The 16,531-nt window shown below is 35.8% G+C and overlaps 2 protein-coding genes across 3 annotated transcripts; one reads left to right on the forward strand and one right to left on the reverse strand.

The window, feature by feature from the left end:
* The first annotated feature begins 1,930 nt into the window (after positions 1 to 1,930).
* LOC143446306 (zinc transporter 6-like) lies at positions 1,931 to 6,629 on the forward strand. Its single transcript, XM_076945893.1, has 9 exons — positions 1,931 to 2,130; positions 2,324 to 2,367; positions 2,663 to 2,834; positions 2,961 to 3,171; positions 4,080 to 4,201; positions 4,339 to 4,507; positions 4,607 to 4,770; positions 5,066 to 5,271; positions 5,709 to 6,629. Exons 1-9 carry the CDS (start codon positions 2,004 to 2,006, stop codon positions 6,192 to 6,194), a joined length of 1,701 nt encoding a protein of 566 aa, XP_076802008.1. The 5' UTR covers positions 1,931 to 2,003; the 3' UTR covers positions 6,195 to 6,629.
* On the reverse strand, positions 6,501 to 15,609 carry LOC143446305 (uncharacterized). 2 transcript variants are annotated; one of them, XM_076945891.1, is made up of 18 exons: positions 15,298 to 15,609; positions 14,081 to 14,153; positions 13,772 to 13,985; positions 13,532 to 13,594; positions 13,161 to 13,237; positions 12,846 to 12,954; positions 12,459 to 12,548; positions 12,310 to 12,372; positions 11,927 to 12,088; positions 10,922 to 11,017; positions 10,660 to 10,752; positions 10,393 to 10,485; positions 9,974 to 10,189; positions 9,787 to 9,885; positions 9,530 to 9,622; positions 7,713 to 7,856; positions 7,368 to 7,475; positions 6,501 to 7,129 (listed from the first exon to the last, which is right to left on the reverse strand). In XM_076945891.1, the coding sequence occupies exons 1-18, from the start codon at positions 15,342 to 15,344 to the stop codon at positions 6,831 to 6,833; spliced, it is 2,139 nt and encodes a 712-aa protein (XP_076802006.1). In that variant the 5' UTR covers positions 15,345 to 15,609; the 3' UTR covers positions 6,501 to 6,830. The 2 variants fall into 2 exon arrangements, with proteins under 2 accessions (XP_076802006.1, XP_076802007.1); XM_076945892.1 differs by having other exon boundaries at positions 14,903 to 15,609.
* Between the last annotated feature and the right edge of the window lie 922 nt (positions 15,610 to 16,531).

The raw sequence follows: 16,531 nt of genomic DNA on the forward strand, positions 1-16,531 counted from the left end.
GAACAGGTCGGGAGACAGAACATTGGATGCGTGCTTGCGATTGTCAACTACTGATATCGATGTTGATATCGATGTATTAATCTTCAAGTGATCAATAAACAGAAAAGCTGTTTGAATTGTTTGGTTATGGTTTAATGGTTTTCGTGTAAATTAAACTGTCACGTTCTCTTAGCACTGATGTAGCCTACTGTGTGTGGCCCACGAACAACGCTCAAAATAATATTGTGGCCCCAGATGCTGGCAGACTTGGACCACCCTGTAGGACAACATTAATTTACGGAAAGCGAGGAATTACAGAAAAATGCCAACACTAATTTTTAAAAAGTGAGAAATAACAGAATATTTTTTTTCAGTGTTTGTAGTAATTGAAATCGCAAAAATAGGCTATGTGATATTATTTAGCTTAACCTGTTAACAATTGGGGTCCAATGCATAACTGCACAACCACCTCAAAAGGTAAGATTAATGACGCTATGATGACGTCATAAGAGTTCTGACGTCAAAAAGAAGTGACGTTACAAAAATCATCTCACTATAGCTACGTCATCAACTTCCGAGGAAATCCCTTTACAAAGGTAAAAATAAGCGTTTTTCAAGCATTTACTACATTGCTTTCCTGTCAACAAACTATATAACGGAAAACTGGTGTCCACAAGTCTCAACTCTGATCTGCCAAAAAAATATATACCCTACCTTGCCCACAACTCCCTTCAAATTGGACTCAAATGAGACTAGTTCAAGAAAACAATAAAATCGTGAGAAAAAGAAGGGGAATCCCAATAGGTGGCATAGATCAGACGCCTAAGACAAACAAATTGACCAATTTAGAGTCATCATTAAAACATTAATATCTTTGAAACAAGTTAAAGAAACAACTCTAAATCTGGAAAACATACGTCACTTCTTTTTAACTTCATAACGTCAACAAGTCATAGTGACGTCATACACCGGACCTTTAAAGGTGGTTGTACACTTCTGCACCAGACCTAACAATGGCTTACACTTGTAGTTTCAAAAGGTGAAGTTATGTCACTATAACATTTTCAAAAGCTCTGATATTTATTATATTGTTACCTTGAAAGAATTTTGGACACCTACCAGAAAAAATGCAATTTATTAGAGAGATTACATAGACACCATCAGGTAGAAGGACCGCTTGCGAGAGGGGTGAACTGAAGTTAAAACGCTAATTACTTTGAGTATAAAATGGAAAAATAATGCTAAAAATTTTATAGTTTTCTAGTTTTCTAGTTTAGAGTGACAGATGAATCAGTTTTGAAAAATATTTTGTTTTGTCAATGCGGAATCGTGGGGACCGGAACCGAATCGTCAGCGATTCATTTAGTAGCTTTTTAAAAATGTTATGCGTATAGAATTAAAAGATAAACTGGCAAGGTAAACCAATTTCCAATGTTGTTTGAAGTAATTTTGTTAATGCCACATTTGGTAGATGTCATGAAACAAACAAAAAAGTCGAGTTAGCTTTTCCTTGCTGTGCCCATGCCGCATTACGTTGTTTTGTTGTTAAGTAGGGTTCTACAGTATGTTGTCTTTGTTACTGATTGGCTATTTGTAGTGTAGCAGAAAGAGTAGAACCGGTCGAATTCGTGGACGCGTAAGCGATTGCGGTGAAAGACTTGCCGTGCTGACTTACCGTCTTAGCCTACCTACCGTAGGTGCTGAATCATCCGCCTAGCTCCCCAGCCGTCTCTAACGACCTGCAGATTTTACAGTTAGTATTTAGAAACTGCGTTATTTTCACATGAACTTTTTCTGAATAACAATTCTGTGATTCTGAATTGAACAAAAAAATGAAACTATGCATTGATTGTTGGTGGTGTTTTGTGGGTGATATGGCTTATTGGTGCACTAAATATTTTGCTAATTACGTTATTATGTATACTATTGGTTTGAAACAGAATCCTTTATAATAGTCTATATTGTACTTACAGCTTTAGGCCCGAAAAAAAAAACATTTTCTGTACACAAATTTGCATTTGATTATGGCATATTTTTACAATGATAAGTCTGAATTATACAATGGAAGAATAATCGATACACCACGTGTGGATGCAGTGCCACAAGCTACTACATCCACCTATTCTTCAGTTTCCACTGATCCTGAATTTGGTAAGATTGTAATTTTGTTGAATTAAAAATCTGTTAGTAAATATTTTAATCTATCACAGGTCTAGATGACGTTGATCCTGCCGCCTTTTTAATTTCTTCACATTTTATGTATCAGATAATACACCATTTTGGTATTTTTTACACTTCTAACTTAATATCTATCATTCATAATTATTTTATGTTACTTTTGCAGATCTTGATCTAAGTGGAATCACTGCACAAAAACCGATTTTAACGGTGAGCAAGTTGCTATATTTTTTGTGCTGAACAACTTGTAAGTTTATTCTATACTGTAATTAGCTTAGTTTCTGTTAGCTGATAGGTACATGATTTTGGTATTAATACCATTAGAAGTAGTGTTGACTTGTTTGAGAGGTCATGCATGGTTGCATTGCTTCAATCCAAAGACAGGGTAATGGTTGACGTGTAAGCATAGTACTAGGTATATAGATAATGAAATTGTAATGATTTTTATTGTGATTATGTGGAAGATTGAATGATGCTGAATTTTGGCTTTTGATTTTTTGCATAGAGCACTATTCACACTTTCCCCAAGCGGCGAAATAAGATGTACGGCCATTTCCAGCATGCCATGAAACCTATGCTCAATATTCGATTTGCAAGACGAACATTTGCATTCATTGTTTTGAACATTTTTGTTATTTTTGTTTTATTTATGTGGTGCAATTCCAGCAACAGCTTAGGTGAGAATTACTTTTATTTTCAGTTTTAAGAGTCAACAGACTAAGTAGGATAAATCACATCTTTTGTTGTGTGTAGCAGTAGTGATTTGTTGTGTGTTTTACAACTGTTGTCCTATGTTACAACAGCATTACGTGCCTTCTTGAGCTTGTCTGTATTTGACTTCTTCACACTGTTAACATGCTTGCTGTCTATTTGGGTTGCAACCACGCAACGAAGTGTTCCAGATAACAGTGTTCAGCTCTATAGCTATGAAAGAATAGAGATCTTACTTGTGTTTTCCTCCTTGGTCTTGACGATGCTTGGATCCGTTTTCATTCTCAAAGAAAGTATTTTAAGGTGCATCATTTTATGCAAATGTTAGGTATTGATATAATTTATGTATGTAACACCAGAATGTGCTACTTTATACGATGAACTTACTTTTGCGTATATCCAAATAAACGCGGTGCGTATATCCGCACCGCAATCGCGTTAGTTCCATTGCACTGGGCTTGCAGGAACCAGTATTTAAATTTTTCCACCCGCACCGCACCTGCTTTGGTATAATTGCGGGCATCCACGCAAACCCACAGTTTTCATTTCTTTACCTGTGCCCGCCCCGTACCCACATTGTGTAATTTGCAGCTGCCCGCATATATAGACTACTGGTTTTCATATCTTTATTTATGTTTCCTGTTTATTTATTAAATTCAACATGCTCTAATTTAAATATAAGATCAGTTAGTAGGAGTACACCTTATTGCCTGAAAAAGAATGCCATGCTAACTGAAATTTTCACTGGGAATTTAACGGCCAGGGTCTTTCGTGTGTCAAGACAGGTAACAATCTAACAAAAATCAATCAGCGTGAAGCTGTCTGATGAACAATATCCTTTCTACTGTTACTAGGAGCTGCAGCACAATAACAATAGAAGGGAGACAACGTTTGACCTTATTTAATTTCTTGGTTTTGTTATTGTGAAGTAAGCAAAAACTAACTGATGTCAATGAATTTACTGAAGTTAATCCAATCATCAAATAGACAAAATCTGAAATGATTACAATGCGGTACCTACCCCGCAAATATAATGTGGGTACCCGCAAACTGCCCCGCATTTAAAAAACTGTTTTCGCAACCGCCCCAAACCGCAGCAAAGCCCAAGGGGTGGGTGTGGGTACCTACAACGTGTGCAGGGGAGGACATACCCATGCAGGGCTCTAATGTACATGTGTTTGTTGCTTATTTTAGTTCTTTTTTGACCCCAGGATTGTAGAACAACCTGATGTTGCTGTTGGCAGGCTTCTTCCTGGTGCATTACTTGGCCTTGTGTTTCATGTAATTTTAACTTTTTCAATTCGAAATAAAGCGCTCCAGTGTGTAACTGAAGGTTGGTTATATTATGTTTAACATAGTGTTTATTCTAAAGTAGTTTACTTTGTTTCGCATTATTTTTTAACTTTAAGTTTGTTTAATATTTTTGATGTTATACTAAAGCAGCTTTACTTGATAATACCGTTTTCACAGCATCTCCATCATCATTGATACAAGAGCATGTCTCAGATTTGAGCCAACCATTGTGCACTGTTATTCCTGTATTTAACAGGATCCTGCTACCTCGCATTGATCCTTTCTTCCTTTTGTCTTCCATAGGATCTGCTTTAGTGCTGCTAACTGATGTTCTCATACAAATCGAGTATGCTCCCTTTTTTCACTTTGTAAATTGGCATTTGGCACCATGCATCATTATGGTTGTCACTGCATGTCACATGAAATGCTTTATGATGTTTTGCAGCCTTTACTATACTGCCGACACAGTGGCTTCAATCTTATTCGTGTTTGCCACTTTGACTACAATGTGGCCAATTGCAGTGTGCAGTGCCCAAGTGCTTCTTAATACAACACCTCCATATGTTCTTGGTCAGCTTGATAAACTACTCAGTGAAGCGCAAACTCTAGGTTTGTCATAACATGATGTATCGCATTGAGTTTTTTAAATTATGCTTATAAACATGCAAAGGCAAACAGGGTTTTTAAAGTATATTTTTATGGTACTTGCATATTGTTATAGTATTATTTATATCAGATGCATACATATTATTATTTTCGGTTATTTGTGAGTTTTGTGAAATATGTAGAGTGGCATCTGTAAGTGTTGCATGCAAATATATAATGAATTTTGACCAATGAGCGATTGATCACAACTTAACCTGACGAGCTCAATCTAAATTTTAAATTTTTTTTACAAATCTAGATGGAGTGCTTGAAATACGCAATGAACGGTTTTTCTCCGTAGCATTAGCTTCGAAAGATCACACAGACCTGCGTTCCTGTAATGGATTTGGACTTATCATGGCAGGTTCAGTATGTGTGAGAGTTAGAAGGGATGCTGATGAACAGATGGTTTTGGCTCACGTCACAAATCGTTTATCACCACTTGTTACCCAATTGACTGTACAGGTGGGCCTGCTCTCCAATTATATTATCAAGTGCCATCAAAATTATATTCTTTTGTAATCATGGTTTAGTGCAAACGAGTAGATTGATGGCTCTTTACAAGTAACCGTGGTACAGCATATGCTGAGCGAAAGCAGTAAAATACCACTTCATTTTCAAAGTCGATCTAAACTAAATTTCAACTTAAGAATTATTTGAGAGAATTTTGTTTGCCAACAACTAAGTATTCATTGACCCAAGCAAAGGTCTCAGAGACGAGGAACATTGTCAGTCTTGGTGCTATCTTAAATGAAACTTTATCTTGACAAGTTGAATGGCATGTTGCCTGCCAAGCTGTACTGTGTCGTGCAAAAACACGTTATTGTTGCAATTTTGCATTATTCAAATAAGGTATATCGGCTAACTAAATACTCGACTCATCACATGCTTGTTGAACGTAGGTTGTGAAGGACGACTGGAGCTCAGGAACATACAGTGCACCTGGAATTCCTAGTAGTGTTGGACTCAAATCTACGAGACCAATGGGTTCTGCTATCTTGTATGGCTTCAACAAACCTGCGGCTGCTGTTGTACCATACCAGCAAACTCCTCCAAGAGACTTGCTTGCTGTTAGTGCAGATTCGCCTTCAGTTGACCTAAATATCCATAAGTTCCCTGTAGAGCCCAGCAGGACTCCTGCTATTCAAAAGCGACTGGTGGACGATTTTAGCTTTTCCTCCACTCCGGCATTGAGTCCTGTAAAACCCCAATCATTCTCAGCTTCTTCAAATTCGGGCTCCAACATTGCCAAGATGTACAAAGCAGCCGGCTTTACAAGCCCTCCGTCTTCGATGAAGAGTTTACATAAACTACCTCCTTATACCACAAAACGAACATCAGGCATTGGAGGCAATTTATACGCTCATACTACCAATCTTACCAAATAAACCTGACCTGTCGTACAAGTGTATTCAGTAGATAATGATGAAAAGCAATTTTTTCTGATTAGGTAATATTTCCCATGACTTAAATTTTTTGAGGTGTATAAGAGCGACCGTATAAGTCGGAGTTTTTCTTTCACGTTGGATAAGGTCTTTCTATCCCAGGTCACTGTTTTGTGTGACCCGATTACCGTCAGCTGTTCACTGTCACTACCGTGCAATGCTTTTTTACTGTTATTATATATCAACTGATGTCAGCTCTAAAAGAGCAAATGTGACCTTATATGAGTTATATCGCTAAAACTACTGATCTGAGAGTAACGTTGATATTTTTATTACGCTATTAATTTTAATAGAGAGGTTGTTCTGTATAGCGAATGTGATACAATCGCCTTTTCGAAATGTTTCACAGGCTTGAAATAAACCAATAAAAGAACGGGATTTGAACAAGATTTTTTGTGCTGATTAGATGTGAAGAAATTCAACAACCAAAAAAGTTCATTAGCAAGGAAGAAAAAAAGCGATTTTCAACACACTTTTTGAAATACTGAGAAATGCGTTGTTGTCTATGCGACAAACGTTTCATGTCAATGCTCAACAAAAGACGCGAACTTTACAAAGCGTTCAGAGACCTGCATGTAGTCACACGCAGGTTTCTTCCAGTAACCACATCTCCTGCACCTCTACGTCTTTGTTGTCACTACAGTTCATAATCATACGGTAAACATCCGGAGCCTTTTTTGAAATTGTCAAACTTACACATCGAGCTCTAGAGTTCTGCTTGTTGCTATTTGTCGATGATGTATTGCCCAATATACGTCCACTTGATGGATGGAAACGATTTGTTAGGTTTTGACGGCTATCTCTTCCGATTGACCAATCCGACGGTAACGTTTGACTGCGCCGATATCCTCGTTCCTTTACAGGGTCGTTTTGAGGAGCTGCATAGAAAAAAATTGTAGTTACACCCAAAAGCGTTATTCTGTGTTACGATAATTCTGCTCAACTAACTTAACTTAGTTTAAGCGTGATTATTGTTTATCAACCAAAAGGTAGTTATTTAATACTAAACTTACGTGTTCTAGTTACTAGTTTATTGCCTTGCACTTTCCAAATGATTGCAATTGTTTTGGACACCGAACATTTTAATAAAAAATTTCATACAAAAGTATTGCCTACCATTCATTGATAAGGTACTCGTTTCATGCACAAAACAGTTGAAGGTTTCTTCGTCGGTTGGCTGATTTGAAGAATCGTTTTCGATGTTTCGAATGCGTCCCAATTCATCTACATACAATTGCACCCAAACTGAGCAAAGTTACGCAGCATGGAGCAAGAAAAGATTAAATTGTCAATAGTAGTAAGACACTACTCTGGCAAGTGAAAATATTTTCTTTCGTTCAATTTTTTCTGAAATAATTTCAACCGATAGAAGTGTAGAACATTCATTCTTATGACAGTATTCTGCGGGTCTTAAAGGTTTGGTATACCAAATAAGATGATGTCATAATCTTAAAAGTTTACCAAAGATATCATCTATTGAAGATGTCGCTGAAGATATCGTGTCGTAGTCAGGAGATACGGTGGATTGTAAGTGTCTTTCGCAATTTGAATGAAATGAAAATTTTTCTTTCATAGGTGCCGATGTTTTTATTGCAGTAGCTTGTGCTGAATAAAAAGTCAACAATAAAAGTTACTATCAAAAATGGTTTAAAGTAGCTAGTAGACAACATAGCCAAAGCAAGCAGTTTTGTATGACTTGTGCCTATTATAGACTACAGATTTTCAGGCTTACAATTAGGTGTGACAGACTTTGTCTCTAAAATCCGATATAAAAAGCAGATGTGGGCAATCAGTAGGCAAAAAGCTTCTTTAAAAGTACCTTCGGTACTGGTAGGCTACTTTGAAAGTAGCGTCGGTACTGGTATCGGCTACTTTAAAAGTACTGTCGGTACTGGTATCGGCTACTTTGAAAGTACCGTCGGTACTGGTAAGCTACTTGGCTAAAAGTTTGCCGACGATACTGGTATTCAATACTGTTTCAAAAAAGTAGTTCGGTACTTTGGGGGTACCGCTATTTTTGTGTAAACAGAATCTGCTGGAAGTGGCAACAACCTTGCGCCTCTCCTTGTTTCAGTGAAGTAAGGATATTTTCAGCTCCCGGTGCGTAACATTATTTGACTACTGTTATAACATGGTCTAAAATCGATTTATTGGTCAAAAAGCTGTCAATTTAAATTTTTTGCTTTTCAAATGTATTACTGCATATAGGCAATTTCATGTTAACGTATATAACCATTGGGAGAACTGAGTCTTCCACCCACGTCCTGGTAGTTTAACAACACCTATACTGTTGGCATATATTCATTGTGAAACGTCGCATTATTTTGTAACTTCGCATACTTTTCTATTGCAAAGGCATGTTCAAATGGCATTGCATTTTAGGTGCAGTTACTTAATGAATTGACCTTCAGACAGACCCTGATATGGTTTGCCTGACCAAAACATGTCTTATTTTTCCAACTACCGTAGTGGTTAATCCAATAGTAGGGATGAACTTAACCCGAATAGATTCGCTGACAATCGCCCGTGTGGAAGATTCGGGCGAACATGAATACTAACAAAGGCAAACCGGAATACAAGATTACTTATAAATTTATCGACTTTGGTAAAAAATGATGATTTATTTTGCTGAATAAGCTAAACTAGTGTCAACATTTCTTGCTAAAGGTCAATTACTTAAGGACTTTGCTAAATCGCCATTTGATCTATAAATAATTTATAGCAATTATGTAACGTTACAAGCAAGATTTGGCAACTTTTTGATAAAGTCTTATTATTTGGTACTGATATGAATAAATTTGGGTTTCGTTCGTGTCGACATTTATGATATTCGGATTTGCATGAACCCGAATAATCGTCCGCGTGGCACATCCCTCTCCAGTTGACAAATAAAGGAATACTTTGCTTTGTTAATCTATTTTCTAATCATCGCGGTCGCCATTGACCGACAAACAAGCAAACTACTCTACAAACTGTACCTTTGCCCATATCATGGCCTTGAAGTTTTATCGGCCCCTAATTTTATTAGTTGTTCCTTTCCTAGCTATATTCTAAAAATTAAAAATTTGATCAAAATCCATTATAACTTACCTTTGAACAACATTAGGCTATTACTGATGCAAACAAACCACAAATGTCGGTAAAGACACTTCATACACTTCATGCAAGTCTACGAGTCGGTGACGTACATAGACTACCGCTTTTGGCTATTATCAAGGTTGAACACACTTTGGTTTTCAAACCCGATGACAGAAAATCGTATAAAGCCTTCACAATACCTGGCAAAGCAATGTAATCGCTCAAGTTTTCGGATTCACCAGATGCGTCAAAAACAAAGCTGTTTCGGTCATTTTGATAGCGGTTATGGCTGTCTGAGGAGTTTTACAATGTAGTTAACATCAATTAATTAATTAATTATCAGCAATAATTATTTGTTCTGGTAGAGATTAAAATGCATAGCGCATATGAACATATAAATGGTTACCTTCCTGTAATATTCCTAATTTGTCTCAAAAAGTCAATTATTCATTCATACCTAAGTTTTGATGAAGGTTATTCCCGTTATTCTTTTCCTTCCTAGGCAAATCGTTAGCAGGGTCTTTGCAGTGCTCCTGTCGGTTTCTATAAAGTTCGTCTGTAGAATTGCAGAACATCGTATGGTTAGTCAACAAAGCTAGGTTGTTTGTAACCTATATAACTCTAAGTTATAACTTATTTCGTACTTGGTCCAGTTATGTGCTGCTGTGTAATATTCATATGCTGAGTAAGGTTCTCTTGGATAGACTTGCAGCCAATATGCAGGTTTTCTCTATTATCAAGGTTTTGTGTTTCGGCCAAATTTACTGATCCACAATCTTGCACATTAGTCGTTCTAGGCTCAACGTTTGTTGCGTTGTCATTGTTTTCTACTGACGTTTCATTCCATTCAGGTCTATGGCCTGAAAGCAGGGTAATAAAATATAAATAGCGAAAGTATATATAGTGAAGCGAAGTAAAGTGAAATTTGTAATTTTCTTATTAACAAGTTTATTCTGGAGGAAGCAATAAGCCTATGTACATCTACAAAAACATTGGTCTGTGTTTGTATGAATTTTCCAAACGCATTATTTATGCAGTGATTTTTGCAAATAGAATTATTTACTCCCTGTATTGATTAAAGGTGTTTCTTGCTCTTCGTCAGAGGTTTCTTCTATTGGATCTGAGCTTATATTATTCGAATTATCTGGCACTGCATCTTCAACACAAGAAGCTTGGTGCATACAACTTTTATTTTGATCATTTTAAACACGAGCTTTCAACAATACTGTTGGCTATAAATAGACTTTGTGGTCATACGTTTTGGTTTAACACATTTTGGTTCTAACATTTGATAAGATGTCGCATGGTCGTTATACTATGGAGGCTATACCTGGCAAGGGGGTGTAATCGCTCGTGTTTTCGGAATCGTCAGATACGCCAAAAACGGAACAGTTTCGCTCATTTTGAGAGTGGCTATGACTGTCTGAAGAGTTTTACAACTTAACGTTAATTACTTATTATTATCGGTTATAATTATTTGTTCTGATATAGCGTTTGAAATGTGTTCTGCTTGAATGTATAAATGTCTTAAATGGTTACCTTGCGATAAGATGGATATAGTTTGTCTCAAAAAATCAATTTTTCATTTATACCTGCATCTTGATGATGGTCATTCTCGTTGTCTTCTCTACGCACATCATCACCAGGTTCGTTGTATGGTTCACCTCGGCTTCTATGAAGTGGTTCTTCTGTAGAATTTTAGAACAATGTGGGTTAACCAATAAAGATTGTTTGGAACTTATCTAACTCTATAACTTATTTCGGGTGTATATTATCTGAGTGACAGTTTATTTGAGTGACAGTTCATTTAAGTGACATAATTATAGTTCATTTGAGTGACACATTGATAAGTACTGTTTAATTCATTTGAGTGACACATTGATATGGACTGTGTAATTCATTTGAGTGACAAATTGACATTTGTTGTTTAAGTTGCAGTTGCTATTAATTAGTAAGTGCACAGATGACAACACACACAAGACAAAGTTTAGAATACTATCTGCAATGTACATGCTATCTGCAATGTACTATCTGCAAGAGTACTATCTGCAATGTACTTGCACATAGAGTACTATGTGCAAAATGCAACAGATAACATGGTTTCCGTTGTATTTGTGTGAAGAGCAACGGAAACCATGTTATCTGTTGCATTTATATCGTATGTGCCACTCATTTCTCAACCATTACTGTAGTTTGAACAGTACTCACCAATGTGTCACTCAAATGAACTGTCACTCAGTTGAGCATGAATTATTTGTCACTCAAATGAACGTTAAAAGAATGTGTCACTCAAATGAGCTGTCACTCAAATGAAGTGTCACTCAGTTGATCAACTACCCTTATTTCACAGACGTAAGCTCAACATTTTTTCTTTTTTTTCAGGATTTCTCAGTATGAGTTAAAACAGAAATTTCGTGTGAGCGAACTTTTTTTTAGTTTAACTTGGCTCTCTTGCAAGCTCTCACCCTCGTCTATGAAACAAAGGTAAAGTTTGCTCATGTATTCTGCATATGTCTATACATGTTTCTATCACAATGTAAAATGAGCATCAAACTATATTTTTATTTCCAAAGTTAAATTTTTAGTGATTCTTATACCTCCAAAAGCTGTGTTGGGCGTCATACACACATTGTTTGTTATGTAATATGTGGAATTATTGTTGCCCACGTGTCCAATGCTACAGTTTTGAATTTCATAAACGTTTGCGTTGCTTTCATTTGAATTACTTGCTGTTGGCATTTGAGCTTCAGGTCTGTCAGCTGAAATATAAATCGGCCTTTGTCAACAAAGGAATAATTTTATCGGAAGAACCAAACATAAACCACCTTACGAACCAACATAAAATTGCGCATTTCTTTTAATTACAATGTACAGCATGATATCTTTAACGAAATTGTACATTAAAAAAGCAAACAAAACATTCATGTTTTATTAAACCAAATTCAAAATTGGCTACAACTAAAACACAGGTTCTAATTACCATTGTGTTGATCTATCTCCGGCCTTTGCTCAAAATTCCCATTTTCATTTTCAAACTCTGCATCTTAAAATAGAAATGTTGTGAGCATTGAACAGGCACTTACTGAACGCATTATTTTTACAGTGATTTTTGCAAATAAAATTAGTTACTATCGTTTCCAGGTGCTTCTGGCTCTTCGTCAGAGGTTTCTTCTATTGGACCTGAGCTTGTATTATTCGAATTATTATCAGGCACTGCATCTTCAATACAAATAACTAAGTGCATAAAAGTCTTGTATTCAACACTTCATTCAAGTGTATGTACAACATTGTTATATTATCCAAATGAAAGTTTGTTTTTGCTTTTCCATTTACTCTTTGATAAAGATTCCTTTTAACTAAACCCTATATAGAAATCAACAGAAATTTACTTCAATACTGAGATTGTACTAAATCGAATTTGAGTCAGTTTACTTAAGGTGAGCTGATAGCTGCATGGGTGCTCGATCGTTTGGGTGGATTTATTCCAGTAAATAATATAGTATCTAGTTCATTTACCAACTTCTAAGCGACTTTGTGCGTAAGTCGAGTTCGGAATTCCGTGATCTTCGAGATTTCCTTCTATCCTTCTGGGTTCGCTGTCACTATTCGTCGAGAGTTTTCTCCCCTTAAATTGATTTTACAGCTTTTATTCAGTTTTTTTTCTACCCGTTTGACCATATGTGACTTATACTTAACTGCTTGCATGCAATATTACTACAGTCGTTGTAAGCTATAGTTGCAGTAGGTACTTTTAAATATTCCTTGGCAGTTTTTGAACTCATAAAGATACTGTCTAAATTATGCAGTCTAATATCTTTACAATTACCACACCTCTGCTTGCCAGGTCGAAATAGCTTGGGAAGAGGAACTTGACTTTGAAACATTTCGTCGACTAATACCCACAACATCTAATAAATACAGTACTGTAAAATAGCCTATAATAGTGATTAGATTAACCTATGCTTTTAATCTATTTATCAAAAAAGAATCTAGGAGAAATACGTGCTAAAAATACTTCAGCTTCGAGTTAACGAGCTTCTACTGTCGGGTAGTAGACCTATAAGTTGAGTTATAAGATAACTGATATCCCAAATCTTGTTTAATTATGCCAACTGCATAGCCAAATTCAAGCTTATATTTATACAGTACTTTTCTAACAAACCAACTTTAATAATGACTAAAATCAAAATACATGTTCTTACCATTGCTTTCATCTGCCCCTGGCCTTTGTTCAAATTTCCAATTTTCATTTTCAAACACGGCTTCTTGAAACAAGAATGTTGAAACGTTGAGCAGTCACTTAACGAATATTGGGAAATAGTAACAATACTGCATGTATAATTTAATCGTTTGTTTTCAAATTTCTTTGTATCCAATGCGATTTAATTTTTTGCTTTCAAATAAGTAGTTATTGAACTTTTAATACTGTAAAATCTTTTTACCGGTTCCTACTGGTGTCAGTGAGTGATTTAAGTAAGCTTTATATTCATGTTCAGCCGGAGCTCCGGCTGCATCTCTCATGGCTGTCATGATTCCATCATTTTGCATGGGGTCATCTTCACTATGGGGTGAATTTTTTACCGTCTTACTTTTTGGCTGTTTTTTCTTGGTTGGGAGAAGCGGCAATAAACAACATGCTGAAATTCTGAACTTCCGCTGCAAAATACATGGCAATAGTTTATTTCTGTCGTAAACACAACGCCTTGCAAAACACAGTTCAGGTCGGGGAAAAAAGTTAATGATTATGGCACCATTATCTTTCTTTGTTCAATATTCTGGATGTGTTTCGAAGAGCTTCCGAACGACGAATGGTTCCTCTTTCGTCTTTAGTGTAAAAAAATTAAAGCGTTTGATTAGCTATAGGCATGTTAACATTACTAAGTAGGCTATACTGTATAAACTTTCACATTGCATTTATAATACTTTCATCGACATACAAATACAAAAAATGAGCTAATTGATGTTTTTCAAAAATTCAATAAATATAATTAATTAATTATAATAAACAATAGTATTTAACACACATAATTATCTCAAAATTTATTTCGTGAAGACACAGAATTTAATCATAATTTGCAGAAGTCACTGTAGAACAATAAAATCAAACCGCTTAGAAAAAGATGATGTTTTTTAAACCTTTGTAAAAATTTATTAACCTTGTAGTTGCTAGAAATATTCTTATTTTATTTTAGGCAAAATGTGCAAACGTTATTATCGATAGGCTACCACCAACCGGCACTGGGCTGTCGATTGATGTGCATTGCCATAAAAAGTTAACAAGAAAAGTAAAAATTTTAATGTTTAACATTTCTTGCAATTTATACCATATATAATCAAGCTCTTGATGCGATTGTGAGTAAATTTCTGCAAAGAGGAAAGCGAAAACCATAAAAAGTATGGAAATGTGACTAATTCACTGTAAGTAGAGTCTAGTTTACACAGCAGTTAGCACGCTGTTAAAATTAAGTGGTTTGGTAAGGAGAATATGGCTACACGCAAAAGTTATTGTGTTATAGTTTATAGGGCTTAAAAGTTAACAAGAACGGGTCTACAAAAAATAGTCTGAAACGTACCATTTTTCCTGACCGAATCGTGACAGCCTAAAGGATATTTCGTTTTACGTATACAGGAATTGCACCTAAAAGCAAAAAATCCTTTCTGACCCTACAGTCTCAAAAACAATTATGTCAGTCCCTAGGGTTAGATCACTTACTGTTATTTGTCAAATGGTTTTGTAAAAACTAATGAAATGGCAAACCAGGATTCTGGTTCTGGTTTGGTTAATAATGATATTGTGAGATCCATTGTACTGAAATCTTTCGACCGTTTATAAATGCACAGAAATGCAAAACTAACGATAAAATAAAGAGATTTCTCCTTTGAAAACTTTTCCGTTTAAAAGTGTTGCACTTTCAAAGCTGCTAGAAAAACAGCGAAAATTGCCAGACAGAATTTATGTTACAATTACTTTTGGATTGTTAAAACTGCAACTTCAATCAATGTTTCAATCTGCATGAAAGATTCGAGGTTTCTGCCAACTCCGAGTTCGTATCACAACTATGTGCTAGCTTACTATCTGATATAAGCTTTATTATATATTAAGTCCACTAGACATGGTGGTCAAATTATACCTTCTGAGGAATATACTATGAAAGCAATAGTTTTAGGATTACGGTAGCTGCATGAAATTACGATAAATCAATGTTAACTATACCCTGTAAATTCCATACTGCTTATGGCGCTATGACTAGCATAGAAATTTCACCACAACACAATTCTAAGGTGCTCCCGTTTAGTGAAAGGCAGTTGTGTCAGTCTAGTACCCTGCTTGCTGTGTCATCACTTCTTTTGTTATCTTTCACATTGAACAATTAACGGATGTAAACATAATGCTTTTTGCAGACGGTCTTTATTCATAGCAGAACGTACATTTGTTAACATCTGCATAAATCTTCAGGTGCTCGGCAAGAACGCTGAGTATTCAGTTTTGTTGATTTTTCCATGGGTCAGAAAATATTAAAACTAGGCTACCAACACATATCAGTCAAGTGGGAAACAGAAAGTTTCTTACACAAAGTTTTAATCCAGGAGAGACAATATTCATCTGGTGATTGCTGGTTTTACTTTTTAACTTCTTAACTTTTTAAACGCATTATTTTCTCAATAATTTTTGCAAATAAAAGTAGTTAGTATTGTGCTTTACGGTACTTTGGGTTCTTTGTCGTCAATGGCTTATTGGATCTGCGCTTACAGTATCGGGCACTGCGTTTTCAACACAAAAAATAAGGTGCATATAAAAGTCTAATATGCAACATTTTATGAAAGCGCTCATAACAACATTGTTAGTCAGTTAAACGCTTACTTTTGCTTGCTCATTATGTTAGGTAAAGGTTTCCTTTGTGTACTAACCATGAAATCGACAGAAATTGGCGTTACCGAGTTTGAGTTTTTCGACATTGAGTTATATTTTAGGGTGAATTGATAGAAACCGAGATTGGGCTGGGTGCTCGTATGAGTACTTTCATTCCAGCAAAAATAACATTTACTTCATTAACCAGATTCCAAGCGCCTTCGTGCGCAAGTTGAACTCAAACTTTCAATATCTTCGAGATTGTTCTTTCTATATCTTCCTAGATTTGCTGTCACAATTTGTCAAGAGTTTTGTATTCTTGTTTTGTCAATCTTTTCTTGAATGGATCAGG

Source organism: Clavelina lepadiformis, chromosome 2 (genome assembly GCF_947623445.1).
Source record: "Clavelina lepadiformis chromosome 2, kaClaLepa1.1, whole genome shotgun sequence".
NCBI lineage: Eukaryota > Metazoa > Chordata > Ascidiacea > Aplousobranchia > Clavelinidae > Clavelina > Clavelina lepadiformis.

Excerpts from the sequence above, each read along its gene's own strand:
- LOC143446305 (XM_076945891.1), bottom strand. The coding sequence starts at position 15,344 with ATGCAGATTGAAACATTGATTGAAGTTGCAGTTTTAACAATCCAAAA. Across the intron at positions 12,955-13,160 it reads TTTCGACCTGGCAAGCAGAG|GGGAGAAAACTCTCGACGAA; the intron begins GTGTGGTAATTG and ends AATCAATTTAAG. Across the intron at positions 7,857-9,529 it reads CGATTACATTGCTTTGCCAG|CACAAGCTACTGCAATAAAA; the intron begins GTATTGTGAAGG and ends CTTTTTATTCAG.
- LOC143446306 (XM_076945893.1), top strand. The coding sequence starts at position 2,004 with ATGGCATATTTTTACAATGATAAGTCTGAATTATACAATGGAAGAATA. Across the intron at positions 3,172-4,079 it reads CTCAAAGAAAGTATTTTAAG|GATTGTAGAACAACCTGATG; the intron begins GTGCATCATTTT and ends TTTTGACCCCAG. Across the intron at positions 4,771-5,065 it reads CAGTGAAGCGCAAACTCTAG|ATGGAGTGCTTGAAATACGC; the intron begins GTTTGTCATAAC and ends TTACAAATCTAG.